The following is a 26,459-nucleotide window of genomic DNA, read 5'->3' as shown; positions in this document are numbered from 1 at the left end:
GGCAGCGCAAGTAGGCAATGTCAAATACACGGACCAGTTATGCACCAGCCGGCTGCAGAAGAAATGTGTTTTATTGTGTCACACTTTCAGGTCAATTTATTATCAGTGCAAAAAGCAGAAGGCCGTATTGCAAATCGACAGTGGCGGTCCTTTTATGGAGAAGTGTGTTGTAAATGTGCATTGTGGAGAGTACAAGGGTTTTGGGTTGCAGGGTGTCTGAGTCGCAAATCCTCCCGTGCTCCAGTTCTGAACTCCGAACGGCAAGACTCTTAAGAATCAACGGCCGCGACATGAAAGATGATTCTGTGTCGCAATGGGCCAAATGAAAGCGTTGGAGGGCTTTTTAAATCAGCTGCCTCCTACCTTCTCATTCCTGCGGTGATGTATGGCTTAGGTGAACACATGAGCGGCTTGCTGCGACAATTTCCTGTCAATTACAGGGCGCCAGCATCCAAAGCAGCCAGCCAAGGAGCTCCGAGCAGATGCTGCCATCCTCAGACGGCGTTCCTGCTGGCTTTGGCTTGGTCTCCACTCTTGTGGCCCCACAGATTATTTGGTTGTTTGTCTACGTGTGCCCTGCGATTGGCTGGCAACCGGTTCAGGGTGTCCCCCGCCTACTGCCCAAAGACGGCTGGGATAGTCTCCAGCACCCCAGCCGCCCTTGTAAAGCGGATCACAAAATGGATGGATGGATTTTTTAAGATATATTTACGGTTAATACAACAAATCGATTATAAACATTTTTAAAAGTGTGTTAACTGTAGGGATGTTCAAAAGCACTTTTTCAGTCCGATACTGGTATGAGTATATAGTAGTAGTATATAGTACAGGTCCATCTTGATACGATGAAATATCTTGTCATGTGTGTGTGGTGTGCCAACAAGCCGATGGTTCCTCCTCATGTTTGGGGTCGCTCCCATTTTTAAAAATTGGTTGAGACGTTAAAAATTGGTATTTCTGCAACAGGCTTTACGCGGGGCATGCTTATAGGGCCAGCAATGGGGTGGATGTGCGCACGTGTTGTCGTCCAGTTCACGTGCGTCTTTGTCAAATTCCTAATTTGAAGCATACGCTTGTTACAGCTGGACAGGCTGCTCTGGCAAGACCTTCAAATGTCTGCCCGCATTTCCAAGTTTTGACAACCTTTCGAGGAAAAGTCAATTCAATCCAGGCCTTTCACCTCAGACTGATAGTCAATTGGAATTGAGTGCGCCCACATCTCCCCCCCTGAGAAGCCACCGGGGGGCCAATCAATCACTATGGTTGAACACACAGTGCAGTCTTTGTGAGGAATTGGTGCGGCATCATTGTCCTATCTAGGCTAAATACTCGGAGAGCTACAGTCATGTTGAACCTTTAAAGTTGAAGGCCCAGCAAAATGCATCTCTAAAGTCTGAGTTCTGCCACCATGAGGTCATGTCGGACCTCTGTTCAGCATTTAGCAAACGATATCCATTTTGATTATTTTTCTATGAGAAGAAATTGTTTTCAAAATGTGCACATCGGAAGGAGCCAAAATGAATTGATCATGATTCGTAAACTGTTCCGTTCTTTACACAAAATGTAATTGTTGTTACTGTATGTTCTTATACAGTACAATATTGTAGAGTGCAATGCCCTTATGGTTGTGTTTTTCGGGGAGTCTGGAACGGATTAATGGGATTTCCATTCATTTCAACAGGCAAATACAATTTGAGATGGACACACAACAAATTAAACTCAAATCAGCACTGCATTTTCCATAGAATGTAAGTGCCCTCTTGTGGGACACATGCATCACACGCCAAGCTGCCAGAGCAATCTAAGGCTCTGCGTTTAGGTTGCGGTCTGGGTCCCATTTCTGCCACCAAATATCTTTACCATACACGGAACATCTCACACAGATGTTTTTTTTCTCCCCCTGTTTCCCATTCATTCTCTTTTTCTCAGGTGCATCACCTTTTGAAGGTAGACGCGAGGCTTGTAAACACAGGGTGCATATGGGGGCAAGGGGGCAGCGGAATACTTCAGAAGCTTACACAGCCTTTGCAGCTCTCTGATAGACAACCCCCCTTCTTATGTTTGACAATTCTTTGGGGTTCGCCGCGCTGCGGTGGCCCTTACAACTTCCCATAGGGAGAAAAAGGGAGGTATGGAAGGAAAAGTGGTGATGGGAATGTGAGGATAGTCTTTGTAGTGGGAAAAAAAGGGGGATTCTTTTCATGTATTCCAAACATGGCGTTTCTTAGCTCTCTGGGGTTACTACAGTAAAATGTGGATTCACCGTCACTTTCCACAAATGCGTTGCAGTGTAGTTTACCCCAGCTGTGGGATGCTGGAAAATCTTTAAAGACCACATGATCTTGAATTTGACATCGCCAGCTCAAATGAACTTCACACCTGTTTGCCTTATCGTGCTGTGAAAGCCATTCCGTCCCTGCCTGCTGGATCTCATTCCTGCTTGAGAGCTCCAACAGAACCATCAGTCGCGACGAGCAAAAAAAAAACTCCGGGATGTTGCAGTCTGAATTAGGGAAATGCTTGCGGCGTAGCCTGCAGCTGTTCACACCGGTGGTGTCATTGTGCACTGTCTTTCCACTCCATCAATAGGTGTGGCAAGTGTGTAAAACACACAAACAAGTCGAGCAGAGAAAAGCCAGTTTGTGATTTGTGTGCAGGTGTTTTCCTCCTGTGATAACTCTGGATTTATATCGCAGATTAGCCATTACCCTGGGGATTAGTTTACATCATCTCCTCCAGCGGCCTCTTAACTTTTCCAAGTTTAATCACGGAAGCAACTCTCGTCCAAAGCCGAGGATTTATTGTATTGCAGTGTGATGGGAGGCCGGTCTGTGGGAGTGATATTGGCGACAGTAGGTTTCTCATCTGGAAGGTATAACACCCTGCAACTGCAGTTTCCGGTCTTATCACGGCACTTGGGTTTCCTAATCAAGGTGCTGCTGGACGGCGGTCTCCGTGCATGCACAGACTGTCGCCGTCTTGTCCCGCATTCTTACAGTGAACTCAACCCGTCCGATATGCTATTTAGTAAGAGAATGGCCTTCGCGTTCGTAGAAAGGTGAGCTATTATCACTTTTAGCCAGAAAGGAGCCTTGCGGTATTGATTCCAAGTACTAGGGTTCTTCAGTCCCTCCTGTGTTTGGAGTAGGGTTGCAAAATTACAGGAGTTCTCAGAGTATCTGGTATTTGTCAGAAAGGAAGAGGAGTAAACCAGGAATTGGCCAAAGTGAAGGTTGGCTCTTGACTCTGTGACCTCCGTGGACTTATTTTCTGATGTTGCTGTTGTTGTTTTTTAAGGGGGCCAAGTACGTTTTTTTTGGCATGGAAGAGAGTCTTGCCCAGCTTTGGAAACAAGCATAATGACTAACCGATCCCTGTAGGTGGTGGAGTTGCATCCCTTTGGAGATCAGCACAGCATTTGAGTAGAAGCTAAAGCTTAGGAAACGACTCTCGGCGTATCCCGCCGGTTCTGATGGGGAGAAGCCAAGAAGTTAGAAGTCGGACAAGGCGCACCACAACCGAACAGAATATAATTACTTATGGTATAGGCACAGAATGTGTTGCGGTAAACAGCAGAAAATGTGCGTGGCGATCATGAGAAAAGATGACGCCATCCATGGAGTGAATGACGAACGGCACGTCATAAGGCCAGCGGCATTCGAACCGAGTCGAGACAAAAAAAATTATGTAAATAGCGCTTTCACAACAGCTGCAGCGGTAACAAAGGGGCAAAAATGAATGCCTCCGTGTGAATTCACAACCATTTTATAAATCCTTCAGTGCGTCTGGACAATCTATTAAGTGATAATGAAAGATTCCACACCTTCAGTATAATAATACTGCCTATTTATAATTCCATTGGAAGCGCACTGTATATTTCAGTTTAGGTTTGCGCCGCACAGCTGGCGGTATTGTATACATTCCCCGGAGGATATCCTCGGAATTAGGGCTTCTTTTCAAATACAGCTTGATGTAAACACAGGATTTGAAAGTCAAAGGGGATCACCTCTCCCAGGTGCGCCGTCACTAAATCTCGATGCCACTGTCTCTTAACGGGATCCGCACGTCTTTCTGTGATTGATATACTTGCAGTATTGCCGACACGGGATGTGTGTCAACAAGGAGCTGCACTTGCAGCCGGTCCACGGGGAATGGGGTGCCTGGGGCCCCTACAGCGCTTGCTCCAGGTCTTGCGGCGGAGGGACACGGAGCACCACCAGAGACTGCAACAAGCCCGAGTAAGATGGCCGAAAGTTCCGACCCTACGAATTGAGTTCAAATCGAAACAGGAACTTCGGTTAGTGAGCAACCAGACCAAGTCTTATTATTTTCTGTTTCTGGGTCTCATTCCAGGCCTAGAAATGGAGGCAAATTCTGCGTGGGACGACGGATGAAATTCCGCTCCTGCAACACCGAGCCGTGTCCGCGAGGACGGAAAGACTTCCGAGAAGACCAGTGCTCTCAGTTCGACGGCAAACACTTCAACATCAATGGTCTACCTCCGACCGTCCGCTGGGTCCCCAAATACAGTGGCAGTAAGTCAACGTGTTGTTTGGGAGAATTTTAAGGCCCCTTTTTACATTCCGATTGTGGCTGTCCTTTGAGTTTGCGGGGTACAGTTGTACGGTTGCACTGAATTCTTGGGCCTTAGCTTTTGGCTAGAAGATCGTGCGCAATGATATCTGTTGCTTTGCTTTGACTGCAGCCAATCTCAGGTCTTCGTGTTCCCGTCTTCAGTTGGATCTTAGTGGAGTCCAAAAGCCGCATGATGTAAACGCTACAAAAAATTGTCTTGATAGATTTAAAACAAGAGGCCTTAGTTACGGTTCTGGCCTTGGTTCATACAGAGTATTTCTCAAACGTGAGTGAACCACTCAGGTTTGTGAATGTTTCATTATGTTTTTTTTGAATGGGACAAAAGTGAAGAAATTACACTTTCCGACAAGCTACAGTCAACATTGTGCAGCGTGTCAAACAGTGTAAATCAAAATGGCACAACACATACCAGTAATCATGCGTGAAAAACTGGGCCGAATTTGGCATTTTCCTTCCCCGGTGTCATTTGACACATATTACCGTATTGGCCCGAATATAAGATGGCCCTGATTATAAGACGACCCCCTCTTTTTCAAGACTCAAATTTGAAAAAAAGCCTTTTTGAACACTAAATTAATTTTTATACAGAAAATAATTACAGTAAATCTGAAACAAATGATTATAACAATATATTTGAGAGAAAAAGCATGTTATTTGGCCTCATTCAAATCTTAATATCTGAACATTTAAATATGTAAACTAAAATGTAATCACATTCGTAAATGAATGGCTTCTGGTTTTTGAAATGTAAATTACATCATAACTTCTCCTCAGCTGCCGGTTATCCTGGCCCATCTTTGACCCACTTTTCTCCAGATTGTCGCCATGTTTCTCCATTTTCTGTCATCTCTTCTATTATTTTCTTCTCTTTTCTTTCTTACCGCTATTTTTTTTTTTTCTTCTTCGTGCTACCGCTATTTTTATTTTTATTCTTCCTGACAGGCGTTCACTTTGGCCTGGAGAGTCAAGTTCAGCATTCGCGTCAATGATATCTGGCGCCATCTAGCGTTATGAATAGGTATAATGTCTAGACCCCGAATATAAGACGACCCCCACTTTTTCAGTCTTATTTCAATGCAAAAAAACACCGTCTTATATTCGGGCCAATACAGTACAAGGTCTCAGATGTAAACATTTTTGCTCATCTGGAACCATTTCAACACGGTACTCCATGATCCCCACTTTGTTGCAGTTTAGCGTTCTTCACTCGGCGTCTTTAACCAAATGCGTGTTCTCTTCTAATGTAACGATTTGTTTCCCCGTTTAGTCCAACTGAACGATCGTTGCAAGCTCTTCTGTCGGGTTGCCGGGACGACGGCCTATTACCAGCTGAAGGATCGCGTCATCGACGGCACGCCTTGTGGCACCGACACATACGACATCTGCGTTCAAGGCCTCTGCAGGGTTCGTCTGTTCGCTTCCCTCGCCCCAGCGGACAATCTCAAATTGCACTAGGACGTTACCGTATCCACATAACGCAAACGTTTTGTCTCCAGCAAGCGGGCTGCGATCACATCCTGAACTCGAAGGCCAGGAATGACAAGTGTGGCGTGTGCGGTGGAGACAACTCCTCGTGCAAAACACAGGCGGGGACGTTCAACGATGCTCAGTATGGTGAGTCCCGTGAGCACTAAATGCATATTGAACAACTCGGTGTCTATTGGTTCATCTCGGAACTTGTTTTATCACGTCACTTTTTGGGGGGACTGAAACTCTTGGTGTGTTTTTAGCAAGTAGCATAAAATTAGCAAATAATGTCACTACTGTATAGCCATGACGTTTTGGTTAGTTTGAATGTTAACTTTAAACACAATACATATCAATGTGCAGGACGCTTTATCACAATTTGCCTCATGTAAAAATGAGGACGCAAGTGGCACCAATTTGATTGAAAGCATAACGCATAACGGGCTAAGTCCATGCGGCTATGTAGTTGTTGTGTATGTGTGTGCCTATTGATATATGACATAATTAAATGCAACCAGTGGGGAACAAACTTTCTTGTCACGGAATCATTTATACTCACGAAACTTCAATTAGAGTTAACGTCGTTAGGACGCGTCGCAATTGCTAACTCTCTGTCGTGCTCTCAGCCCTCTCAACTCTTTCACGATGCTCTTTAGCATGGAGGTTTCTTTATATCGCGCAAGACAGACTTATTTCAGAGCATCTTTCGTGTTGCTTTTCCCTTCAAACAAGATTTGAAGACTAAGCCACCGCTCTGTCCCTGCCTGCAGGAGAGCTTTGCGCAGCGGAGAAGGCGCAACTGTGGGCGTGTGCATGTCACACCAACTCCATCGCGGCGAGCTAACCACATATCACAGTTGCACCGGATTATCAATAAAATGGGCAAGGTGGGACTCATACCGGAGCCAAAGTGCGTCACCAGGCAGCATTTTAGCCATGCACCCCAAAAATCAGGAAAGCTGAAATACTTCACAATGGTACAGGATGATTTACAGCAGATTCTCTGCACCTACAGTAATTAACTCATTCACTCCCAAAGACGTTTTTAAACGTCTTTTCAGACTTGGTCCAGAATTGGCTGATACTGAATGAGTTAAGATGAAAACCCAACTTGGAAGATAGCCAATCCACATTTGGAAAAGGCCTGATTCGGATGTGTTTTTATGTATTTACACTGACATGAAGTGCCGGTGTCATGTACATCCAGTCTTACAGGATTCGTCCATGGCTTATGCTCTTGATTGAGTGTTTTGTTGTATCTCCTTGGACAAACAAACAGGCACATGGCACTGAAAGACTTTTTGGCTGAGCTAATACCGTACTGATGTCATGCCTGTTGTCATTTAAATGCACTCAGATTGTTTCAGGGAATAGTCAGGCCTCGGCCAAATTTGGGGACTGATCATTGTCTCAAACTATCAAATGTTCAAATGTGGGCGCTGACCTCATCGTCTTTAAACGAGCCGACGTGATTCAATGTAAGCCTCATCATGTTTGTGATCATTTTTCTTTTCTCATTTGGTTATTTAGTCAAGGGGTATACTTTTTTTTTTTTTTAACACGGCTGCACCTCTCTCTCAAAGTCAACTGGGATGAGCTCCTGATCACACGTGAGCCGATTGACGAAAAAAACCATATGTAAAAAAAAAAAAAGATTGATAGACCGTTTATTACCATACCACTGCATCACCTCCAAATGCCACAAAGGAAGGTCGGAAAGGTGCTTTTTTTTTCTTCTTCTTTTTTCCCCCCCCTTTTCTCCTATAAAAGGTGAAACTGGCATGACTTGTGTGGACTATAACCGGATGATATGCAAACCAAGTGCTGCCCCCCCTGTGGCTGGAGGTGTTAGGGAAGCCACGCCAACATCTTTTCCCCCTCGCTCTTATTTTGAAATAGAAGGCTAAAAAGCTGGCGCCGCTGTGGCCTCGAGTCTGGTTCACAGTTGAGTGATTCTGCGTGCGAATCCCATCATGCGTGTGCAACTCTGCCACTACACTTTTTTTTTTTTTTTGTCAAGCGGTTGCACAAAAGTAAATATCTTGAATCTGAAACGTTTTTAAGTAGACGATACAAAGTCTCTGGCTCCAGTTGATTTGATTTTCTGCAACCACTTGATGAAAAAAAATGGTGTCAATTCAACAACAACTTTTTTTCAGTTCACCTAAAGTCTTCGACATGTGTTTTATGTGGGAGGAAGCCAGAAGCCTGGCAGAAATCCCACGCGAGCACAGGGAGAGCGTGCACACGTCGAGATTTGAACCTCGCAACTATGAAGCGGTCCTGCTAACCACGAGTCCCCTGTTGCTAGGCCGTTTTTATGGCACCTTAATTCATTTCATTAATCTGCTAAATGGTGTTTATTTTACAATAGCCGAGAATCTATTTTTCTTTCTATCGCGCTTTCACAACAGCTGCAGCTGCAACCAAGCCAATAATCCCATCGTAAATGCTATTCCTTCCGTATGCCTTATTGTTCGAACCCCCATCAAACAAGTTGATCTGAAGAATATTTGCAAAATATATATTTTTTAACAATTTTACAATTGGTTTACATGCTTCGTCACATGTCCTTTTGGGGTTATTCTTTCTGTCATGCCCACTTGTTCTCTGTGTTCGTTTCTCTCGGGTCAACATTTTCGGTGTGGTAATTAGAGGCCAAATCGTCGGTTCGGGGAATAATTACATCTCATTTCACGACCGGGCCTGTGAGACTTCAACAAGCCCTCGTGGAGGTTATTTGAGACGAGACCTGATTTTCTTTTTTTTGGGGGGGGGGGGGGGGGGGGGGGATATTTTTCCAAGTGTGTAAGTCCCCAGTGGTTGGAAGCGGACATTCCTTTTGGAACATGGTGAAACTATTAAAAAAAGAAAAAAAAATTTCAAAATGCATCTGATCTCCTCATGCTTTCTGTCTGTTTTTCCTCTTCAGGCTACAACATCGTGGTCCGCATCCCAGCTGGTGCTACCAACATTGATATCAAGCAGGTCAGCTACTCGGGAAAACCGGAAGACGACAACTACCTCGGTGAGTCGGAGCGATGATGCAGTTTTTTTTTTATTTTTAGGAATAAGTTTTCTTGGAAGCACTGATCCAAAATTGAAGCTGGACGCTCGCTTGACAATTTATTAGGAGCAGAGCAGGATAAAAATACAAAAAAACATTCGGGAACGTCACACTTGCACTAAATCCTCTCTTATGAAGCTGATGAAGTCCAGTTGTCTAAAAAGATGGGATATTGAGGCCCAAGCGTAAAATCATGGGATTGTTTGAAGGCTTTTACAATAATAGTTTTAATGTTATTTTTTTTAAGTCACTTTTTTATTTGAATCATGTGGCCTTTAGAGAGTAAAATTCAGCAAGGGAAATTGTAAATCCATTTCAAGTTCATTTTTCGGGGGCCTTGAGATACAAGTTGAAGTCACCCCCTGACCCCACTTGTATCTCAAATCACTTTTCCCCATTGAAGTGAATGGAAATGCAGTTAATCTATCCCACAGCCCAAAAACACCAAACTGTGTTGTTTAACATGATTTTTCAAAAGAAAAATTGTAGTCAGCAATAAACTGAATAACACCGGTGTCAAACTCAAAGCCCGGGGGCCAGATGTGGCCCGCCACACCCTTGTATGTGGCCCACAAAAGCAAATTAAGTGCATCGCCTTCATGTGTCTGGTAAAATCCCAGGGTCGTCTTCACGTTTAAAAATGTCAAGATATTGCAAGGATTTTTTTGTTGCCAATCCCTCTTTTAAAATAAATGTACTCAGCTCTGATTTCAAAACGATCCATCAATTTGTTGTGCATATACAATCGGGTTAGGCTTAGAGGGTTTAGGGTCATAACATGTACGCACAAAACACGACTGTACCTAATTTGTTGTCCTTCCTCGTTCTTCAATCGGCGGGTCGGCAAACCGTCTCAGTGGCGCATTGGCGCCACCAACTGATAAAGCCAATGTCGTTCTCCAAAGATTACCTCTACATGCGTGAATTTAAACTCTAGAATATTCACTTTTTTTTTTTAAGGCAACGAAATAGAATGTTATCTAAAAAGGTTGATTTATAGTTGGTTCTCCCTCCTGATTAAGCAGATGAGTACACTTACATGAGCCCCCTCTCACTAAGTTAGGTCGATGCCATTACGCCCCGGGCCCCCCCTCCCAAACGGCCCATTGCGGTGACCCATGCAGCCGAGGAGGAAAGCCGTTGCCAGAAAGCCACTCGATAACTGTCTCTTGCGCTTAGTGTAGGCGAAGGCAATGTGGACGGACGATGGGGGGGGGGGGGGGGGGGTGTAATTCTCGGCTGGCCAAGGCAACAAGGGCCACCAATTGGGCAAAGTAAATGGTGTGTCAGCCGCCCTCGAGAAGGATAAATGAGGCGGCGCTAGGTGCTAATTAGACGCATGTGGGTGAAAGCGGATCGCTCGGCACGGAGGCGGGCAAGAAAATGAAGACATTTTAGTTCAAGTGAGGTTCAAGACTTTCTCCAGTTCCTCTGTCAGGAAACACGTGGCTGAAAAAAAAACAACACATGAGGGCCGTTTGCAGCGCCGTGTCACATTTGTCCCTCGAGCTGAGTGGCTCTAAACCGTGTTGGGGCTGACGAACCACCACAAGCTTTGTGATTGGGAAAATAATAAAAGAGAATGTTCAAAAATGATCACTTGACTATATTAGTGCACAAAATACAACCAAAAAAAATGATGTGACTTTTGCTGTTCACACTCTCGTTTCAGTTTCGTAGTAAAGTCTCTTTATTATTTTTATTTTTTTATTCATGTCCACCATCCTCCAAAAGAGTTGTTTGCCAAGCGATGATTTCACAAACAAAATGGGGATCTCAAGGGCCTTTTTGGAGCCACAAGATACACAATGATTTGGTGGAGCCTGCTGTTCTGAGGTGTTGAGGCCTTTTCACACTGCACTTGGTTTACTTTTAGTAATCACTATGACTGTGTGTTTGCATTTGGCATCCAAATGACTTGGCAACAGCCCTGGACTCAGCCAGCCAAGTGAAGCGCTGGTTTGCATGGCAGCTCGGAGCTGTAAATTGCACGACACCTTGGACATCGCCATTTCTTTGGTCATGTGTTTCAATTGTGCAGATATATTTTTTACTCGGCCTCGGGGCTCTTTTTCCCGGTCGTTGTGAGGGAATTGGTGAGACGGCGCGAACGCTGGACGACACCGCGTCTCCAATTGATGTGTTGACAGACACATCGCAAATATCTTTTTTTTTTTTTTGGTAAGCGCAGCTTAGAGGGAACATTGCTTGTATCCAATTGTTCGGACTGTCAACGGCTGTCTTTAAAGTGATGGAACCCGTGACGACCCGTGCGCCCAGATGCCAAAATTGATAGTTTAGACAATATAGTGTCATTTTTAGGAACTGGAACAGATTCATGGCATCTTAAATTGATTCAATCCACACGTCATTTCAGTTGCGAGCGTGGTCACAGAACAAATTAAACCCATAAGTCAAGGTAACCGCTGTCGTTGTAGGCTCATGTTTTGCACATCGGTCCCTTTGCGCCGCATCATCCCAAACCGACAATCATCTTTGGGCTAAAGATGACTCGCTTCTGGTTCCAACAACGTGCAAATCCGAATGTAAACAAGGTGGAGGGATTTCATCGCACGCATACTTTTGGCATGCAAACGTCGCAATTAGATGCATTCTTCTTGGAACCGGGCCTTGCAAAAATTCTTGCTTGTGTTTACGCGCTACAGTGGTGAACCATATGCTCTCATTTCTTTTTTTTGTTTTGTTTTTTGTCTCAATCGTCACTGAGTGTCACCAAGTTTTATCTATGACTTTCTCTACGTGCTGCTAGTGTGGTTTTGCAAAACAATGAGCTGGCAACAGTGCGCTATTCCCATACTTTCCTGCTCAAATGCATCGTTTTTTTTTTTTTTGTTTGTTTTTCCCAGCATTATCCGATAGCCAGTCCAACTTCCTGCTGAACGGGAACTTTGTGGTGGCCATGTTCAAAAGGGAGATTACCTTCAAGGGAACGGTCATCGAGTACAGCGGCTCTGACACCAAAGTGGAGCGCATCAACTGCACGGATCGCATCGAAGAGGAGCTCGTTCTGCAGGTCGCCATCACGTTAAGAATTGTTTCCGCAAAGTGTTTTGGTTCAGTTTATGCGTGTTTCCAACCAGTCCAAGGTGTACTGCCTCTTGTCCAAATTCAGCTCCTCATCTGTTTCTGTTGTCATAGGTACCAAAATATTCGAATAACATATCACACGCATATCGGCACAGCTCAACCACATTACAGCGTCTATTTGGCAACATCGGGTATACATGCTGTGACTGTCCGACGTCCGTCCAGCATAGCAGATTTTCTTTCACTTTTGATTCTCACATAATCACGGTACAAGATGTCCTCGGTTTGCAATGGAGTTCGGCTCCCAGAGGTGCAGTAAACCCCCTCCATTGCAGGTTAGGAGTTTGTGGTCCTGTTATTTTGCAGTTTTTTTTTTTAAATACAGTTAATATTAACTCTATTTTGTACTACTCTTCTTATTTTGGGTGTGATTCCAATGTCAGTCACTAGATGGCAACCCACTATTGCGTTTGATACTGTAAAATGGACTAAAGATGAAGATTTAAAACGGGAAGTACAGTTTTCAACTTAGCCTGATTTTTGCTGAAAATTATTGATTCTCATTCCCCTACAATCCTGCTTTTTACGCCTACAGAAATCGACGAGTGTAGGTTGATTTTATAATGTAGATTTTTGGACATCAGTGTTCACATACATTGTGAGATGATAAGTTATGTTTGTTAGTTTGGAAATAATTCCTCTCTCTCGCTCGCTCGCTCTAAATATATTATATGTGTTAAAATGTGTTTGTATTATTTTAGAACTACACAGACCTTAAAATGGTGCTCGACAGGAATATTGGCATTGATGTGCAGGTTTCACTATCTTTCAGGCACTCGATTGCCACGCGTTTTACTTGACTGTCAATTGTCACATCCACACGATTGAAGCCGTCTTGATTTCGTGTTCCTCTTCTTTATCGGCACTTTGTAACTGATATGCGTTTGAAAGGTTAAGCTTCTGCGCAGACAAAATAAAAAAAAAATAAAAAAGTAGAGCTTTCTGTGACCTTGACTCTCCCTGCCATTACTGCAGGTCTTGTGTGTGGGAAACCTCTACAACCCAGACGTCCGCTACTCCTTCAATATCCCCATCGAGGAGCACAGGGAGCAGTTTTTGTGGGATCCCTCGGGCCCATGGCTGGAGTGCAACCGCGTCTGTCAAGGTACAACTTCAACTGCATGCCGTCACCTTTTTCAGTCTTGAATGGTTGTGCGCAAGGGCCAAAAATGAAATGTTTTTCAAAGTGGAAAAAAACAAAACAAAGCGACTCCAATTACCTCTTCCAAGGATATTAAAGTGTTCATTACCTCTGCCAAGCACAAAATCCCATAGGCGAGCGGTGTTGTTTCATTTTTATGTTGGTTAGCAGTGTTATGCCAAAAGAACATAACTGATTTCCATTTAAAAAAAAAAAACGTGGAGGGTTTGCACAAGAAAAGAAACTTGAGAAACTGATTTTTAAAACCGTCAATTTATGAAATAATTGTGTTATTTTCCACAAACGAGAAAGTAAACTAATGACTGGACAAACAAACGAAGAATATTTTTAGCAATGTATTTATTTATTTTTTTACATCATCCTCCATTCACCACCCGGTTCAAATTTGGGTTTTTCAGATTTCCGTCCCTTTATTTTTGTGTGTGTGGCTTCACTTTGTAATTCGACCCAAATTGTGACTTGGTGAGTGTCACTAAAATTCAAACAGGAATGACTACAAATTAGCATATTACAGAGAAAATTGGTACACGGATTGAAGAGTCCCTACAAATTAGCGTTACTTGAAAAATACCTCTGGAATTATTTAAAAAAAAGAATTGTCTCCCCCTTCCTCTTGACCTTACTTTGACCCAGACACTCGGATCGCTCGACACCTTTGCCACAGCAGAGCCTTCAAGCACAAAGCTCGTCAAAAGTTGTCTTGAACCCTTTGAGGGACAGCGGTGACTACAGTGAACAGCTTATCATGTTATCAGCTTACAAGGTGCATGAAAGGGTTAAAGACAGGTTAGTTTGTCTTTCCGTGGGTCAAAGTTCCCCAAAAAGACGTCATGATGAGGTGTTAGACTGACATGGACCCACAAGGCTACTCGATAAATTTTTGGTGAAAAAATGTAAGATTGCACTGACTGATTTGCCATTCTGTGTTTGATTTTTTTTTTTTTGTGCGTGTGTGCGCGCACACCCGTGTGCTTTGATGCAGGTGAGCGGCGGCGCAAGCCGGCCTGCGTGCGGAAGAGCGATCACCTCGAGGTATCGGACCAGCGATGTGAACATTTACCTCGTCCCGCTGCTGTCAAAGAGCCGTGCAACGACGACTGTGAAGTCAGGTGAGATTCGCATCAAAGGAAAACAATCGTATGCAGAGAACAAAACAAACAAAAGCACAGCGATCCCTGCATTTTGACGCTTCAGCATTCGCAAATGCAGGAACTTTGCTGAAGTGAGTTGAGGAGCTTCCTTTACACAAATGCGTTCGTCATATCTTCAAGGATAAGTTTTACATTTCTTGTGAAGTGTCAGGTAAGAGAAATTCTTCACCCTGAAATTTAAAACGTTGTACTTTGTCGCCACAGTTTGGCATTCTGGTGCCAAGGGACTAGTGAGTTGAGGAATTTCAGTTAGACAGAAGTAGCGCTTTGCTGCCATCCCGTGACATCGTGTCACCGAGGAACTATGTTGAAGCGAGTCAAGGTTCTTCATTTCGACAAAAGTAGTGCTTCCCGCCATTTTGTGACATTCAAAGGCAATTCCAAACCTTTTTTGGGGTCGGTTGATGGCGTGTGGATTTCGCTATTTGCGCGTGCGAATTGTGGGGATTCGCTCTAATACTAATTACGATACAGAGTCTTCGGTTTACGTCGACACTTTCGAGGCAATCAATGGCTTGCAATGGACGCAGCGTGAAATGTGTCATCACACGGCACAAAAAGGCATACCCGCTATCCACCGTATGACATAAAAGTACCATGTGCACTATAAATGCCATGGAATGAAGTGTTTATTTTTTTTTTAAACATTTCAACCCAAATATCAAATAACATAAACCAAAATCAGTTGAGTAACCGACACACACTGCTTCCACTCACAACAGGGCTGCGAACAAAGTTGACATTGGTTTCATTCCTGCAAGGCAAGAGACAACATGAGCGTTATCATTCCATATTTTTATTTTTATTTTATTTTTCTGGAAAAAGGAGCCTGGTGGAATTCAATCACGTTTGAACATTGTCAAAGTCATGATGCATATATATGTATATGTATTTTTCTTCGTCAAAATCATGACGCAGCTTTCAATTGGACCAAAGCTAAATTAGACAGGAATAAATGCTTTAGTGTGTTTATTTTATTGGTGCACCGGCGCTCAAATCTGATTAGACAACATAATATATTATTGTGTTTTATTGTTTTTGTCATTGTAAAGTGTCCTTGGGTGTCTTGAAAGGCGCTTATAAATAAAATGTATTATTATATTTGCATTCCAAGTTACACACGCACCACCTGTACTACTTGTACGTATTATTCGACCGTTTCTGCTCATATTTTGTCTCCAGGTGGCATGTCGCCGGGAAAAGCGAATGCTCAGCAAAGTGTGGTGCGGGCTACCGCAGCCTGGACGTGCAGTGTATGAAGTACAACCTGATGAAGAGGCAGAGCGAGCGAGTGGAGGCCAGTTCCTGCGTGGATGTGGTCAAACCTCCGACTCGAGAGAGCTGCCACGGCGATTGTCTTCTCAAGAGCTGGCAGTACGGCGCTTGGTCACAGGTAGAGGAGAACGGGGACGGGAATTCACATTAAAAGCATGACACCTATTGAATGTAAGAGTAAGATTTTATTTTATTTTCTCTCACTAGGACTCCCAGCTTGCAATTGCGAATGCTGCTTTTAAGTCAAGAGATGCCTATTTCTTGGCGTTCGCTTAGCATCGTGCTAATATTACTTTTCAGAGTTGCGTGCGGCGCTTGTGTAAACCTTTTCGGTATCCCAGAGCGGGCGCAATAATTAGGTCAATGATTTCATGATTATTGCGATGTCCCGTTAGCTATCAGCATTCACCAGCTTGAACTTCTTCAGTAATAATGACATTGCCGGTTTTGTATTGTTAACCTCAGCATCTTAAAAGGAAGCGCTGGGCCTTCCTGTTCCATGCCAGTATCGGAGTCTGCGGGAAAACGTCGATGGCGACTGACACATACAGCAAGCTGATTTTTATTTCTTTATTTTAACCGCAGCTCCACCGACTAAATCTACAATTTGAATTAGATACTAGATAGATCGAGGATCGATAGGTGGATTGAAGGTAGAGAGATGGACGAGGTTACCAAATCACAATCCTGTCGTTTTTATGAACAAACCGAAAACGGCCATCGAACCATCCTCTCGCCTCACAGAATTTTTACAAACCAAAAGTTGTAAAAATATCACGGTTAAGGGTAAAGTATGAGCCTTAATGGAGACTTCTTTCTTCTTACTTTTTTCTTTTCTGATTGATATAAAAATGATTTATTAGATACAATCACATAACGGGGTAGGACTAGATAGGTTTTTTACTTCTTCCTACTCCCTTGAACATAACTGTGTTGAATGAAGATTGATTTCTTTCTTTTTACTTTTTTTATCTACCTTATTTTCTGTCAAATTATTACTGTATATATGTTTTATGTTCAATAAACAAACAAACAACAATTCGGGCTGGGCAAAAGATTATCGTTGCGTTCTTTTCACAGTGCTCCAAGACGTGCGGGCGAGGGAGTCGCAGCCGAGAGTCGTACTGCATGAACAATCTGGGCCGGCGGCTGGTGGACAGGGAGTGCGGCGAATACCAGAGAGTGGTCACCGAAGCCTGCAATGACCAGCCGTGTCCCAAGTGGACCCTCAGCGAGTGGACTGAGGTGGGGATGATTATCGTGACGTGCACCTCGAGTTCAGTGGCGCCTCGTGCGTTTGGTACTTTCGGTAAGGGTTACGATGATAGACGGCATTAATTATTTACAAAAATGCCATTTAACATCACGCATCTGTGCCGCGCACATCATTCGGAGCGGTTCAGAATCAAATTCTATCAAATAAGAAAATAAGATAAGAAAACCTTTCTTCGTCTGACAATGGAGAAATTCCCAATTGACAGCAGCAAAGTTATGAAAGGAAGAAAGTAGAAGAACAAAAAAGTATAGGAGCTGCTGTAAAGGCAGCCACACTCAGCCATGTCAACAGAGATGCTCATTTAGTAAATTGATTCATGCTTGCAGATCCCTGCGAACAGGCCCGAGAGTGACTGATATGGACATTCTGGTGAATTCCCGCTGAGCTTTTCTGTTCATTTTTTTTCCAACCCATGGATCCGATTTGAAATCAGGAAACATAGTAAACATATACTACACCTTGCATATGCAGTAGCACCGACTTCTTACTTTTTATCTCGAAGGGTGTCACCAAGTCACAATAATGGAATATGAAAATGAGCAAAAATAGAATACACAACTAGAAAATATTTAAAATCACACATTAACGACGCATAACAGCGTTTGCTACAAATTGTCGCTGCATCGGCCATCACTAGTTATTCCGAAGGCCGTGGGAAGATGAGTTGAAATCTGATTGGACAAATATGGAACATCCACGCACTGGAAGCAGTGCAGCCAAGAGAACCGTTTGGGGATGAATTCATTTGACTGAATGGAGCAAATACTAGAATTCGATGATCAAACTGACCCTGACTGATGTCGATCCATCTAGTGCCTGGTGACATGCGGTAAAGGGGTGAAACACCGGCAGGTTTCGTGCTCCGGAGCCACCAGAGAGGAAAAGTTGAGTGAGCACATGTGCGACCCGTCCAGCAAGCCCGCCTCCGTCGGGAGCTGCGAGTTGCCCGAATGCGCATCCTGGCAGGTCGGCGTGTGGGGAGCGGTGAGTAAGCAAGCACGCACGCACGCACGCACGCACGCACGCACGCAGGTTGGTCGCAGACACGCTCAGTAGGTCGACGCGTGCGTGGCTTGTCTGAGGAAATGTCTTTCATGTGTGGCTTGCAGTTTCGCAGCCAGATGCTTTCCCAACTGTGTCTGTGTGTGGACCACAAGTGTGCACACAGAGACACACGGGGCCCCGCTTGCATAAAATCTCACTTATTGTCTACGTGTAGACAAGCATCTGCTTTTCGTTTGATCTTTTTTTTTGTAGTGTATTTAAAAAAAAAAACGGTGCTTTTGTAACACTATAAATGAGTCTTTCCCAACTTGTATTGAGCCGAGGCGCCCATTTTATAGGAGAAAAACCTGACAGGATATCTCCAAATAAAAAATGTGAGCAATATATACATGAAGAGAGCAGCATTTGTAATTGATGAATTATTTTCTGACAAGTGACACCGGATCCAGCGGCAGTGATTTATCACCCAAAAGTGACTCTTGAACGTCGTTAGATATGACAGTCGATATTTCCAGTGTGTGTGTGTTGGAACGTGATACACCAAAGAATTGCACGACGTGCCCTGACTCCAGCTCCCATTTCCTCTACGCCACTTTCGCTTTGTCCTCATATCCCGTCAGACTAAATCCGATCCACACACACACACACACTGTGTCTGTGTCAGTGCATATATGTCGACTTTGTAACCCCTGCTGCACTTTAACCGATTCCCTGTCTGAGGTTTTGACCTTGACACAGTAAGATAATGTTTGAGATCAAACATGTGCGTGTTTCTCAGTGTTCAGTCACCTGTGGCCAAGGCTACCAGATGAGAGCAGTAAGGTGTGTGTCGGGGGACTATGGCAACACAGTAGACGACAGAGAGTGCAACGCTGCCGCCAGGCCCAGAGACAGTCAGGTAAAACCATTACGGTAAAACCGACACGCACGGCACGTTAGCCATCTTGTCTGCTTCGGGCAGGTTTGGTTTTCACTTTGGTTGGTTTCTACTGTTTTTGACTTGATGTGACTCCCAGTCAGTATGAAGCAAGGACTTTTAATTTGGACCTTCTGTCTTTTGTGATTTTAACAAGAAAGAGCACTAGCGCTATGCTAGCTTCTCGCACTCACCGCTTTGCTAACTAGTGGGTACACGTATGTTTGTAAAATTGCAAAGATGAATCGATCTACACTAAACCAGCATTGTCAGACAGGTCTTTTTAAAGTTGATTTCAATGAGACAAGTTTTTGTTTCTCAGTTGACCAGTAGTGTCCTAACAAAGGACCAAAACCCTCCATTTTTCTTTATGCGGCACTCAGAGGAAAAAAGTTTGAACACCACTTATGCTTGCAGGATGAGTATTCAATGTTTGTGTGTGTTCAATGTTTAATATCCACAAAACATTGCAAATTATTTGTTGCCACTTGGGGGCAGCAGACATGCTGTAAACTCAAGTTTGATCGCGCAAAATTAGCCGAGATATAACAACACCCTTCTATTATTGTTCTTATTATCATTATTCTCTAGTGTGCCTGGAAAGTTAATATCCAAACTGCGTAAGTGATGGATGATGATCATAATGTCGTATGTGCGTGTCTGAAGGACTGTGAAATGCCGGCGTGCCCGTGGGCTTCTCCGGTCCAGAGCACACCTCCACCTGAAAACTCCGCTCAGCACGGGACACAGTGGCGATACGGCTCCTGGACAGCGGTAAGGATGCAAAATGTCACTCAATGTTTACACGCAGATTCGGCACACTTGACACGCAGCCGAAAACAGACTTTTTTTTTTTTTTTTTTTTTTTTTTAGAAAACAGCATGTGTTGTCACAACAGTATGCAAAACACCATTGAGACATATGACATAAGCATAATTTACAGTGGGACCTTGACTTCCGAGTCCCCACCCCCACACACACACACCTTACGAGTTTTTCAAGTAACGACCCGTCACTCGGTTGATCGCAAATATAATTTTTTTATATAATATAAAATATAATTGTTTGGTGAGCTAAAAATGTCCCTGATGAGTGAGCTTCAGACACGCCGCTACGCATTGAGCTCACCAGCAAGCTCTGCAGGAGCCTGGAAACTATCTCGATGATTTCACGGGGTGATTTCAGGGGATGGACGTGTCACCTGTGGGCCCGTGAAGCCCTTTGAGACTCTTTTTTTCTGATTAAGGCCTATATCAACAAATGTGACTCGACTACTTGACTTTGCAGCGATCAATAGAGAAGGCCCGTTGTTGTAGCTCAAGTCTCACGCAGTTCGATGCCTCACAGCGTTCGTGAGCGCAAATGGAAAATCACATCTCAACGCCAGTCGACATCGAACGCCATCAGTCACGCGACGTCAACTGTGCGGTCGCACTTGTTCCACCACACCACACGCATTCTTCTCGGCAGAGTCACCAATATGCAAGGATTTGAATGGCTCCTTTGATTGATTGCATTCGGTAGGCGTGCCCTTGAAAATGTTTTTTTTGTTTTGTTTTGTTTTTTTCCCCTGTGATGTGCTGTCATCGTGCGCTGGAGGCTACACGTATGGCGGCCCCTGCCACATACTGAAAGCTGTTTCTAATCCATTGGAGTGAATTCAGCAATAAGTTCAATGCAAGTCTTGGCTAATACGTGCCGGGTCGGGCTGTTTTGAAGAACACGGGGAAGCCGACCAATAAACAAACGGCAAAGCCAAAATGCTGAGCGTGTTTTTGTAAGACGGTTCTTTTATTGAAGTGCTTCTAATAATCAAACGCAGCGGTGCGTGATAACGCATAATTTGTCTTGGGCAGAGCAAGATGGACTATTTATGCTTACGCCAAATGGACTTTGTGGGGAATCACGGAAAGTTTTTCAATTCAATTGATGTCTTGATGTTGTGATCTTTTTCCTCATGAATATTTTGAGTGACAGTTGCGGAAATGCACTCTAGGATTTTATTTTATTTTTTACTGGGACCGCACACGTCCCAATTGTGGCACGTGTGATTTATAATTTAAAAGTGTTTTGTGTAACCATGGCAATTCCCAAAATTCCCCCATGAAAAATGGACCGAGAATACTTCCTATGCTGCCTTAGTGTGGAACCCATTTAACGAGCTGTGGTGTTTTTCGAAAACTTTATTTTGGAGTCAGCCCGTCGCAGTTTATGACTTGAACCGTCTTTGTTTTTGGATGTCTGTTTTTGACTTACAGCGCTTTTTATGCAGCTGTGGTTGTTTTTAAAGTGCTCGATGAATAAAGTTGAGCTGAGTTGTTGAACCACAAAAACATGGCGTGGGTTGACAAAGATGAAGCGAATTGCTACAAAGAGAGGAAACAAGCGATAAGCAAAGAGATTTTGTTTTCAATTTTTGCGTGAATTGGTTGGCTAGTACATCGGCAAAATTTCAACGTGGTTCACTGGTTATTGCAAAAATTGTATCGCGGCAAAACCTCGAAAGTCGAACCTCCCACTTAACATGGCAGTTCAGTCGGTTCCGGCCACGCCACTTGACACTGTTTAACTGTTTTTGCAATACTCGTCTTGTCCATGCATGCTGTTAGCATTTTAAATGCTAGCATGCTAGCTGTTAGCGCTGTAATATTTCCAGTTGGGTCCTTGCCATTTCTGTGGGAAATGAAAACGATGTCGCTTTTGACTGTTTCCCCCCTCCAGTGCTCCGCAACCTGCGGCAAAGGGAAGCGGGCACGCTACGTCAGCTGCAGAGACTCCCAGGGCGGCGTGGCCGACGAGTCCTACTGCGTCCACCTGCCCCGACCGCCTGAGACCTCCGCCTGCTTCAGCCGCTGCGGCCAATGGCGCAGCGGGGAATGGTCGCCTGTGAGTGATCCGTTAGCTTGCTGTGTCCAATCCATGCAGATGTTTTTTTTCTTCCCCCCCAGCTACGGAGATTTGCTGTAATCACTCCCATTGTTCACATCCAATGTCGATGATGTCATAGGGGCAATGGGGTGTTTCTTTTAACTAGCCGGAGTGACTTTTTCTGAGAATCGTCTTTTCATCATTCAGCATTCATTTGGGATGAAGTCAATTTTCGATATAACAGGTTTAGTCTGTTGCGTCCTGAGTCATGGGAATTTTTGATGGAGATCACACACAGTAATGATTTTTTTCCCTTTAGCAATCACATCACTGTCATTGGTAATACGGTATAGCGGTTCACATAACTGTCTTCCCCCTGAAGCTGGCTGATGCTTATATGACGATCAAAGCCACATCAGCCAAACCAAGGCTTTTCAAGTCGTGGATCCCCCCCCCCCCCCCCACCCAAAATTTAAGATTTCATGCCCATCCGATGTAAAACTGAGATGGTCACGTGTAAATGTGACCACGGTGTTTTGAAATGGTGGCTTCGCAGTCGAGGGTTTCTGGTTTGAATCAGCTCTGACTTTTCTGAGTGGAGTTTGCGTTTATTGGTTCGGTCGTCTATTTTACAGTGGAGGAGCCCCGGGTTAGAATAGTTCCACGGGTACTCTGCCTTCCTCCCAGATTCCAAAAACAAGCCTCATGGACGACTAGGCGTAACTGTGAGTGTGAATGATTCCACTGGTCAACAGTAATTTTTAATCAGAGCAGATGGATGGATAGCTTTTTGTGTCCCAATTTTCTTTGTTTTTTGACACTGATTTCAAAACTGTTAAGTTTTTTTCCCCAGCACATCAGGTTTTAGAGAGATTTTCTTTTTTTGTTGTTGTTTTTAATCTTGACGTACACAAGCTTTTTGCGCAATACTGATTTATGATGCCTTTTAATTATTACCAATGCCGTTTCAATAAAAATCCACCTGTTGCTGAGCCTAACCCTTAATTGATAAATATTACTGTATATATTACATTTATTAAATATAATATATTCCCCATATTATTATTGAGCATCACGGTTGGTGACTGCCTGGTTAGCACGTCCAACTCACAGTACAGGGGTCCAGGGTTTAAATCCGGGCTCCGGCCTTCCTGGGTGGAGTTTGCACGTTCTCCCCGTGCCTGTGTGGTTTTTCTGCGGGTTCTCCGGTTTCCTCCCACATTCCAAAAACACGCATGGCAGGTTAATTGAACACTCTATATTGTCCCTCGGTGTGATTGTGAGTGTGCATGGTTGTTGTTTGTCTCTGTGTGCCCTGTGATTGGCTGGCAACCAGTTCAGGGTGTACCCCTCCTACTGCCCGAAAACAGCTGGGATAGGGTCCAGCACGCCCTCAACTCTCGTGAGGATAAGCAGTTTGGGTAATGGATGGAGATTATTATTGATAGTAATACTGTACTAGTACTAGTAGGATTATTCGGATTTGGAATCGGCGCTAAAAATTAATCTAGAAAAAAATACTTTCCACCCCTGATTAAAAAAGGTCCATTGTTTATTGACCAGTATAATTGATTCCTGTGATTGACTGACTACCCGTCCGTGGTCTTTCCCGCGTCTCTCAAAGTCAGCGGGTTCGACCTCCCTCAAGACCTAGAACAGGATAAGCACTATTAAACCTGGACAGATGCTAAACAAGGGACATTTAAGAGACGGAGTCTGTTTCTGTCCGCAGTGTTCAGTGACATGCGGTGCCGGAAGGTCCACCCGACAGGTCCTGTGCTCTAACTACCACCAGCCCGTGGACCAGTCCTTCTGCGATCCAGATGAGAAGCCCGCAACGGAGCAAGAGTGCACGACCGCGCTGTGCTCCTCGGTCAACAACCGGCAGCGCATCAACGACCAACCGTACGGATACCCCAAGGACCCGGGGCGCCATCCCGGCCACAATAGCTGGAACGTGCCGTCAACGGACAACCAATGGAGGACCGGACCCTGGGGCGCAGTATGTACAGCCTGTGAATTGTAGTATTTTGTTCAATGATGAGGATCGGCTGGAGGCTATCGTGCTCCCGCTGAGTTCTATTTTCCTGTTGCGTTTAGTCTTGAATTTATCTCCTTAATGTCAGCAAATCCAGCAGAACCTTGTCCTCTTGTGTTGTTGTGGTCCGTTCGTGTGGTGTGTACAATGTGGCGTGTTTTTGGCAGTTTCTATTTTCAAGTGGTCGCAGAAGTGGCACCACAAAATGCTTTATTTATTTCAAGGCATTTAGTACTAGCTATGGATGTATTTAAAGATTACATATTTAAACCAGTGTCATATTAGTTTTGGAGGTAGTTGCTATTTCCGTTTGAGTTTTTTTTTTTTTTAATATAGTTGTAGGTTTTCAGGGTGGATTTGGGGGGGGGTTATTTTGTTTAATGTTTTATTTTAATGGCATTTTTATGAGTTTTAGAATTAGATTTAGTTTTTTAAATATTTCTTGTGTGCAAGATTAACAAAAAAAACATCACCGTAAATTCGATTTAAAACAATTTCTTTAAAAACAACCATCCACAAATCATATGCAGTTTCTGTTAAAATAGTTCAGACTTTGAATTGCGGTCAGTGTAGTGCATGATACTGCTTCTAAAGTTTGATACGTCACAACCCTAATTCTGATTGTATTTCTGCAAGCACGACGGTTGCCTCGGATAGACGTCATCTGGTGGCCCTGTGTTTGTTGACTGCCATGGGATGATTGTTCGAGTGCTGTAATATCAAAATATAAAAGCACTTAAAATCGACCCCAAAGGCTAAAATGTGACTTTAACTGCCAAAGACGCCATTTTTGTAATCATTGTCTCTAAAATGGAATTTCACTTATTTTTCATTTTTTAAAAAGCGTTTTCAGTTTTATTTTATTTCATTGATGGAAAACAATTTTTTTCAATTTAATTTTAGGAATTGTTTTACGCTTTTTAAAAATTCTTTTGAGTCTTTTTAATTCCCAACCGGCACCCACTGTGAAATCTCACCTATCATGGCGTTTAGTCAAAACACTTTTGTTCATGCTCATTTGCGGCTGTCCTCCCGTGTGAAAAGCACCGAACGTGCTCCCCTGCACTCTGGCGGGGGCGGGGGGGGGGGGGGTATCATTGTAATTGGATGCAGGGGGGTCAAGGCAGCGTTGTTCAGCCGTTAGCCCACAGAAAGAAGAATTTGGGCTTGAGAAACTGTTTTTAACAGCAGTGGTCAGGCATTTGGAAATGTTTCTCAATATAATGCAGAGTCCAAAACGAGCATGTTTATGCATTCGACCCACAAATATGTTTGGAATCCTGCTCGATGCAGCTCGTAAAGAATTCACTAGCAGTAAAGATGAATTTGAATCACCCTTGGCAAAAACGGAACACATTTCGAAGAATAATTTTGGTAGCGTGTACATGTGACGTGTTTTGCGCTTCCCAGTGTTCCAGCACCTGTGCGGGGGGCTTCCAGAGGCGAGTGGTGGTCTGCCAGGACGCCAACGGCCGCAGCAACAGCTACTGCGACGAGAGGGTCAAGCCAGCCGAATCCAAGAGCTGCAACTCGGGGCCGTGCCCGCTGTGGAACTACGGCGTCTGGGGAGAGGTGAGCTTCTCTTCTCGGTTGCTTTTTATTTCTCTTTTTAATCACGCTGAACCTTACGACACTTCCCGCGCTGCAATCAACTGTTGTGTCTGCGTTGTTTCACGCCAGCATGGTCATACGGCAGAGTTTGCCAAATCTTGACTTAAGTGTGCATCATGGATTGGGTTCTGCGCAAGACTTGATTTCCAGCGTTCCATTCTGTTTCATTCTAATAGTATGTGGAACACACATACCGACCATCGTACCGAGAGGCACGTATTGAACAGGACAAAAGAATCAAATACACAAAAAAAAAACCAAAAACACTCGCAAGGAGCATGGATCAAACTGAAATGGCTCTCTCAGCGGCACTCTTGAAGGAACACATCAGCATCAACAACTCATTTCGGAACGTTAGGAATGTCCATTGTTCAATATTTTGCTTTGTGTTGCAAGCCAAAATGTAATGACAATTTAATTCAGGAGCGAATAATGATTTGACACAGTGGCATCACACCACAACTTATGAGTGACCCTACCAAGGTTATGATAGTTGAAGAAAGCTAACGAAACAACTTCAACTAAAAGTGACACAATTGAAAATAAAATGGAAATGTGTGCAAAAAAAACCCCCCAACTAAAGAATCTGTTTATAAAATGACCTCCATAGCCAAACTGTCCTTAGTTTTGGGGTAATTTACTAACTTTGTTAATTAATATCATACATGAGCTTTCGGGTTTCATTTTAAGTATTCATTTCACTTGCTGTACGTCCATACAAATATATACATTTTTTTTTTAATCTTGCACTCTACAAATACTCCATCTATTTAAAAAAATAACAAAAAAAACACTAAAACTAATAAAAACTAAACAAAAACATTACAAAAGCAACTACAAAAAATTAACAAACCTGTCCTAAAAACGAATTAGAATTAACTGAATTTTAAAAAAAAAACAGTCAAATCAAAATGAACTA

The 26,459-nt window shown here is 43.7% G+C and overlaps 1 protein-coding gene across 1 annotated transcript in view; it reads left to right on the top strand.

Annotated features, from left to right (window-relative positions):
• The window catches only part of LOC147206696 (A disintegrin and metalloproteinase with thrombospondin motifs 20), a 94,291-nt gene that overhangs the window by 39,268 nt on the left and 28,564 nt on the right, over nt 1–26,459 (top strand). Inside the window, exons 12-27 of the mRNA XM_086108209.1 lie at nt 4,093–4,238; nt 4,354–4,535; nt 5,864–6,000; nt 6,093–6,210; nt 8,996–9,091; nt 11,998–12,164; nt 13,214–13,343; nt 14,383–14,509; nt 15,734–15,944; nt 16,907–17,071; nt 17,916–18,086; nt 18,886–19,005; nt 19,690–19,797; nt 21,745–21,909; nt 23,624–23,893; nt 25,340–25,501. Coding sequence (XP_085964335.1) covers nt 4,093–4,238; nt 4,354–4,535; nt 5,864–6,000; nt 6,093–6,210; nt 8,996–9,091; nt 11,998–12,164; nt 13,214–13,343; nt 14,383–14,509; nt 15,734–15,944; nt 16,907–17,071; nt 17,916–18,086; nt 18,886–19,005; nt 19,690–19,797; nt 21,745–21,909; nt 23,624–23,893; nt 25,340–25,501 — 2,475 coding nt within the window. The remainder of the gene's footprint in view (nt 1–4,092; nt 4,239–4,353; nt 4,536–5,863; nt 6,001–6,092; nt 6,211–8,995; nt 9,092–11,997; nt 12,165–13,213; nt 13,344–14,382; nt 14,510–15,733; nt 15,945–16,906; nt 17,072–17,915; nt 18,087–18,885; nt 19,006–19,689; nt 19,798–21,744; nt 21,910–23,623; nt 23,894–25,339; nt 25,502–26,459) is intronic.

The sequence above is a fragment of the Hippocampus guttulatus genome, chromosome 4 (assembly GCF_054856545.1).
Source record: "Hippocampus guttulatus isolate MCC_2025c chromosome 4, RoL_Hgut_1.0, whole genome shotgun sequence".
Taxonomy (NCBI): Eukaryota; Metazoa; Chordata; class Actinopteri; order Syngnathiformes; family Syngnathidae; genus Hippocampus; species Hippocampus guttulatus.
The sequence above is the reverse complement of the archived record's forward strand: the minus strand, read 5'-3'. Positions and strand labels throughout refer to the sequence as shown.